We start from the raw sequence: 7,586 nt of genomic DNA on the forward strand, positions 1-7,586 counted from the left end.
TTTCGGACGGTTCCAAGTGGCCGCCATGCCGCCGAAAATTAAAGAGAAAAATATTTTCTCAATCCCTGTATGATCATAAATAGAAGTCTGATAATGCCATACTGTGGGAGATGACTCACGCGCTATGACCACCTTTTTTCTTTTTTTTCATTGCGTAATAAGACCCCTGAAGAGCCACCATACTAGTACAAAAGACCCACTATTTTGTGTCACCATCTCCCGGTCTAACTTAATTGTTGAGTGAGGAAACCACCAGCTCTTGGGTCACCGGTACTATCTACTATCTATCTATTTATATATGTACACGTTTTATATATTTGAATTGTAAAGGTTTTTATGTGTTTGTTGTGCTGTTGGTATTCGAAATAAATATCCTTCGACTGAGTGTATCTGTTTTCTTTTATACTTAATGACCTAATCAAAACTCTAGAAAACGCGACAGGAAACAGTAAAAGCGTTGAAGTGGTGGACTTAGATTTGCAAGTTGCAGTCTTTGGTAAGATGTGGCAGCGAACGGCTGTGCTGGTCGCTTTAATAGTTGTGGTAAATTGCATCGATGTTCGCTTACTTAATCGTTATCATGGATCCTCAATTAAGGTATGTCATCATTATACTGTGGTTACCTGTGTGGCTGTTTCGACAAATAATTCGTTTTTGCTTAACTGGCGAATATATATATATATATATATATATAATTATGTTTGGGTATGCTATAGTAGTAAACAACAGGTATATAATAGTATTAAAGGCTTTGTGTATAAAAACATAATGATACTATTTTTCTAGTCTGTTATTGGAATTTGTTTAATAGAATATTAAAATTCATTGAAATGAAACATATATTCGTGCTGTCATCCTAATGTATTGATATACGGTGATAAAACTTTTTCTGTATTCCTGGGACGAACGCTTTGATAAGAAAAAGATTTTCTTAATCTTATTCTTAATATTTTTTTAATCAATGAAGTGTTGTCACTGGGTATAAAATTGTATTTAACCACTTGTACATTTATAATTCAAGTATCAGACGAAACAGACTCATTGAAATTTATAAAAGATATTACCTAATGCCATTGTAATAAATACATCCACTGCGATTCGTAGAAATAAAAATCTAGGATTAGGACTAGGCCAACATGGACGAATTCGCCAAGGACTTCAACTGCCCACCAGGCTCTCCAATGAACCCACAGAACAAATGCAAAGTCTGGTAGATAGCGGCTTCCTGATAGAGGGATCGCAATCTTATTCAAGAGCTATGTTGAAACAAAACGAACTTGTCTTACCCTCTTTTAAAAATGCATATTTCATCACACCTCTTAATGATCAGTTATGGAAACCTTAATTGGGTGTTTTGATAAAATTTTCAAAAATTAAAAGTTTATCACACTTCATCCCCATCAGCATTAATCGAGGACAACCATTTCTATTAATTAAAAATGTTTCGTTGTTACCGGACAAAACAATGCTTCGTCAATGATGTAACTTTTCGATAGACCTTTATTTTAAAACACCATTATAACACGTTTAAAACATATCAGTAGTATCATATGTTGAAAAACATATTATCTTTTTGTATTCATACTCAATGTTATATTAGATTTACACATATTTATATACTTGAGGCTTATAATCCTTGTTTCCATTTAATATTCAAAATTACAAATAATATTCACTATTCCAGTATGAAGCTTTTGCTAAACGCGTTTGAGTGGTCCGGATGCGTAAGAATTGTATGTTATAATAATAACACCTACATATATTCACAACGTTAAAATACGTCGTTATTAGAATGAATAACGAAACTTTAAGCGGAAATAATGCTGTACGGATTATAGTTATACATATATAAATATATATATTAATACTTCTACACACACATTATATTGCACAAATAGAGTGCGTTACTCTTATGAATGTATTTTGATGTTGGTTTTAAAACGATTTTACGAAGTTGGTGGGATTTTAGACTGATGATGGAAATTGAACGGGTCTTAACTTTAGGCTTGTATATAACAAGTACAAATATTTCTCACTTTCAACATAAGAAAATCATTGCATACAAAATTACAAAGGATAAATCAATAACGTATAATACTTCAGGCTACGCTCAGACCATATAATATTGTTCATGGAACTCCGATATATAAAGTCTAATTATACCGCTTTAGACGTTAAATAAAAACTAAGATAGTCTTATGAAGAACTCTCGTTATGTTTCTCTCAGCAGTCGATTTTTGATGTTAGTACTTAAGTACCTTCTAGAACTTAAGATATAGTATGTTTGTTTATTCATATGTTTACATTTAGACATAAAGTTTTTCATGTTTCATTATGCTCACAGATTTGAATACGAAATACAATACAATTAATATTATTTCAATATACTCAACGGAGTAATTGTAAATGTATGAATAAATATTTGTTTTAGTTAGTAAAGTAGTTATTTATTACGTATAGCTAACAATAGCTCAGCCGAGCTAAATGTACTTTATTACTGATGTCGCTTTTATTCTCGTAGTATTTTATTAAATTTCATATCCGCTATGGACATTTTTGGCTTTTATTAGAAAAAATATTTATTATTCTGAGTTTTGGTATTAGAATTAATATTTGTATTAGACGGTACTGTTTATTAAAATACATACAGAGTTTACACACATAAATACACGACTTTTGTTTTTTTAACTGTAATATGTCAAGTTTCTTCAATTTCATAATAGTGCCATGAATTGCTGATTCACATTACAAATTAGAAATGTTCCACACATATTTGCACTCTTGACGCAATAAATTTTCTTACGCACCTGACAAACAAATATTTAAAAAAATCAACTTCTAAGTATTGATATTATTTACAATTAAGTTATAAATGTATTATCTTTTTACGGAATAAACGTTTAATAAAAATATTGTGTTGTTTATTTAAATTTAGGAATCTATAAATACTTGGTGAAATATTATTTTTAACTTTACCAGTAACTTAAATTTTATATACTAATATGTAAAAGTAACCTCAGCAGAGGTTATGAACTCCTGAGCTCTCGTAGAAGGGACGACATGCTTGAGCCAGCGGAAACTTCACGTAAATTTCAATGTATCAGTGCGGACTCAAACAGATTTCATTAAACTATTATTTCTTTGACTATCATCAGTTTGTAAGTGACTCTCTTAAAAGGCAAAAACTTTAATACACATTTTAACAATCTATAATAATATTTTCCAATAATAAAAATGTATTAAATACAATATTGAAACAAATGTAAAAAGGTTGGTCCCTGTGGCAGGGTATGTTTAACGCTAGTAGCATTTCCTCACTGTATTGTAATACTGGGGATAGTGAAAATAGTGGGTCATTTGTACCAGTCTGGTGGTTCTTTATGGGTCTTATGACGCAATGAAAAAAAGAAAATTGATGGTCATTAATTACGAGTGTCAAACAATTTGTTCCACAAAAATTATAGAACTTTCCGATAGTACTTAAAACATAAGAGTCGGCAGTGTCATGCCATACTTCTCCGGCATGACTTACCCCGTACGCCTTACCGACGCGAATACGTTAATTTAAAAAAAATACAACCATTTATACAGGGCAAATTTTTGCACAGTTAATGATCGTCGTGAAGCCATTTACGAAAATCATCGAATGGCATCATGCCATACATTTCGGACGGTTCCAAGTGGCCGCCATGCCGCCGAAAATTAAAGAGAAAAATATTTTCTCAATCCCTGTATGATCATAAATAGAAGTCTGATAATGCCATACTGTGGGAGATGACTCACGCGCTATGACCACCTTTTTTCTTTTTTTTCATTGCGTAATAAGACCCCTGAAGAGCCACCATACTAGTACAAAAGACCCACTATTTTGTGTCACCATCTCCCGGTCTAACTTAATTGTTGAGTGAGGAAACCACCAGCTCTTGGGTCACCGGTACTATCTACTATCTATCTATTTATATATGTACACGTTTTATATATTTGAATTGTAAAGGTTTTTATGTGTTTGTTGTGCTGTTGGTATTCGAAATAAATATCCTTCGACTGAGTGTATCTGTTTTCTTTTATACTTAATGACCTAATCAAAACTCTAGAAAACGCGACAGGAAACAGTAAAAGCGTTGAAGTGGTGGACTTAGATTTGCAAGTTGCAGTCTTTGGTAAGATGTGGCAGCGAACGGCTGTGCTGGTCGCTTTAATAGTTGTGGTAAATTGCATCGATGTTCGCTTACTTAATCGTTATCATGGATCCTCAATTAAGGTATGTCATCATTATACTGTGGTTACCTGTGTGGCTTTTTCGACAAATAATTCGTTTTTGCTTAACTGGCGAATATATATATATATATATATATATAATTATGTTTGGGTATGCTATAGTAGTAAACAACAGGTATATAATAGTATTAAAGGCTTTGTGTATAAAAACATAATGATACTATTTTTCTAGTCTGTTATTGGAATTTGTTTAATAGAATATTAAAATTCATTGAAATGAAACATATATTCGTGCTGTCATCCTAATGTATTGATATACGGTGATAAAACTTTTTCTGTATTCCTGGGACGAACGCTTTGATAAGAAAAAGATTTTCTTAATCTTATTCTTAATATTTTTTTAATCAATGAAGTGTTGTCACTGGGTATAAAATTGTATTTAACCACTTGTACATTTATAATTCAAGTATCAGACGAAACAGACTCATTGAAATTTATAAAAGATATTACCTAATGCCATTGTAATAAATACATCCACTGCGATTCGTAGAAATAAAAATCTAGGATTAGGACTAGGCCAACATGGACGAATTCGCCAAGGACTTCAACTGCCCACCAGGCTCTCCAATGAACCCACAGAACAAATGCAAAGTCTGGTAGATAGCGGCTTCCTGATAGAGGGATCGCAATCTTATTCAAGAGCTATGTTGAAACAAAACGAACTTGTCTTACCCTCTTTTAAAAATGCATATTTCATCACACCTCTTAATGATCAGTTATGGAAACCTTAATTGGGTGTTTTGATAAAATTTTCAAAAATTAAAAGTTTATCACACTTCATCCCCATCAGCATTAATCGAGGACAACCATTTCTATTAATTAAAAATGTTTCGTTGTTACCGGACAAAACAATGCTTCGTCAATGATGTAACTTTTCGATAGACCTTTATTTTAAAACACCATTATAACACGTTTAAAACATATCAGTAGTATCATATGTTGAAAAACATATTATCTTTTTGTATTCATACTCAATGTTATATTAGATTTACACATATTTATATACTTGAGGCTTATAATCCTTGTTTCCATTTAATATTCAAAATTACAAATAATATTCACTATTCCAGTATGAAGCTTTTGCTAAACGCGTTTGAGTGGTCCGGATGCGTAAGAATTGTATGTTATAATAATAACACCTACATATATTCACAACGTTAAAATACGTCGTTATTAGAATGAATAACGAAACTTTAAGCGGAAATAATGCTGTACGGATTATAGTTATACATATATAAATATATATATTAATACTTCTACACACACATTATATTGCACAAATAGAGTGCGTTACTCTTATGAATGTATTTTGATGTTGGTTTTAAAACGATTTTACGAAGTTGGTGGGATTTTAGACTGATGATGGAAATTGAACGGGTCTTAACTTTAGGCTTGTATATAACAAGTACAAATATTTCTCACTTTCAACATAAGAAAATCATTGCATACAAAATTACAAAGGATAAATCAATAACGTATAATACTTCAGGCTACGCTCAGACCATATAATATTGTTCATGGAACTCCGATATATAAAGTCTAATTATACCGCTTTAGACGTTAAATAAAAACTAAGATAGTCTTATGAAGAACTCTCGTTATGTTTCTCTCAGCAGTCGATTTTTGATGTTAGTACTTAAGTACCTTCTAGAACTTAAGATATAGTATGTTTGTTTATTCATATGTTTACATTTAGACATAAAGTTTTTCATGTTTCATTATGCTCACAGATTTGAATACGAAATACAATACAATTAATATTATTTCAATATACTCAACGGAGTAATTGTAAATGTATGAATAAATATTTGTTTTAGTTAGTAAAGTAGTTATTTATTACGTATAGCTAACAATAGCTCAGCCGAGCTAAATGTACTTTATTACTGATGTCGCTTTTATTCTCGTAGTATTTTATTAAATTTCATATCCGCTATGGACATTTTTGGCTTTTATTAGAAAAAATATTTATTATTCTGAGTTTTGGTATTAGAATTAATATTTGTATTAGACGGTACTGTTTATTAAAATACATACAGAGTTTACACACATAAATACACGACTTTTGTTTTTTTAACTGTAATATGTCAAGTTTCTTCAATTTCATAATAGTGCCATGAATTGCTGATTCACATTACAAATTAGAAATGTTCCACACATATTTGCACTCTTGACGCAATAAATTTTCTTACGCACCTGACAAACAGATATTTAAAAAAATCAACTTCTAAGTATTGATATTATTTACAATTAAGTTATAAATGTATTATCTTTTTACGGAATAAACGTTTAATAAAAATATTGTGTTGTTTATTTAAATTTAGGAATCTATAAATACTTGGTGAAATATTATTTTTAACTTTACCAGTAACTTAAATTTTATATACTAATATGTAAAAGTAACCTCAGCAGAGGTTATGAACTCCTGAGCTCTCGTAGAAGGGACGACATGCTTGAGCCAGCGGAAACTTCACGTAAATTTCAATGTATCAGTGCGGACTCAAACAGATTTCATTAAACTATTATTTCTTTGACTATCATCAGTTTGTAAGTGACTCTCTTAAAAGGCAAAAACTTTAATACACATTTTAACAATCTATAATAATATTTTCCAATAATAAAAATGTATTAAATACAATATTGAAACAAATGTAAAAAGGTTGGTCCCTGTGGCAGGGTATGTTTAACGCTAGTAGCATTTCCTCACTGTATTGTAATACTGGGGATAGTGAAAATAGTGGGTCATTTGTACCAGTCTGGTGGTTCTTTATGGGTCTTATGACGCAATGAAAAAAAGAAAATTGATGGTCATTAATTACGAGTGTCAAACAATTTGTTCCACAAAAATTATAGAACTTTCCGATAGTACTTAAAACATAAGAGTCGGCAGTGTCATGCCATACTTCTCCGGCATGACTTACCCCGTACGCCTTACCGACGCGAATACGTTAATTTAAAAAAAATACAACCATTTATACAGGGCAAATTTTTGCACAGTTAATGATCGTCGTGAAGCCATTTACGAAAATCATCGAATGGCATCATGCCATACATTTCGGACGGTTCCAAGTGGCCGCCATGCCGCCGAAAATTAAAGAGAAAAATATTTTCTCAATCCCTGTATGATCATAAATAGAAGTCTGATAATGCCATACTGTGGGAGATGACTCACGCGCTATGACCACCTTTTTTCTTTTTTTTCATTGCGTAATAAGACCCCTGAAGAGCCACCATACTAGTACAAAAGACCCACTATTTTGTGTCACCATCTCCCGGTCTAACTTAATTGTTGAGTGAGGAAACCACCAGCT

The 7,586-nt window shown here is 31.6% G+C and overlaps 1 protein-coding gene across 1 annotated transcript in view; it reads left to right on the top strand.

Moving 5' to 3' along the window:
* Nucleotides 1-2,016, top strand: part of LOC123718433 (neprilysin-2) — a 33,262-nt gene extending 31,246 nt beyond the window's left edge. The window contains exon 18 of the mRNA XM_045674917.1: nt 1,131-2,016. Within this exon, the coding sequence (XP_045530873.1) occupies nt 1,131-1,214 (84 nt within the window). The 3' untranslated portion in view covers nt 1,215-2,016. The remainder of the gene's footprint in view (nt 1-1,130) is intronic.
* The last annotated feature ends 5,570 nt before the right edge of the window (nt 2,017-7,586 follow it).

The sequence above is a fragment of the Pieris brassicae genome, chromosome Z (genome assembly GCF_905147105.1).
Source record: "Pieris brassicae chromosome Z, ilPieBrab1.1, whole genome shotgun sequence".
Taxonomy (NCBI): Eukaryota; Metazoa; Arthropoda; class Insecta; order Lepidoptera; family Pieridae; genus Pieris; species Pieris brassicae.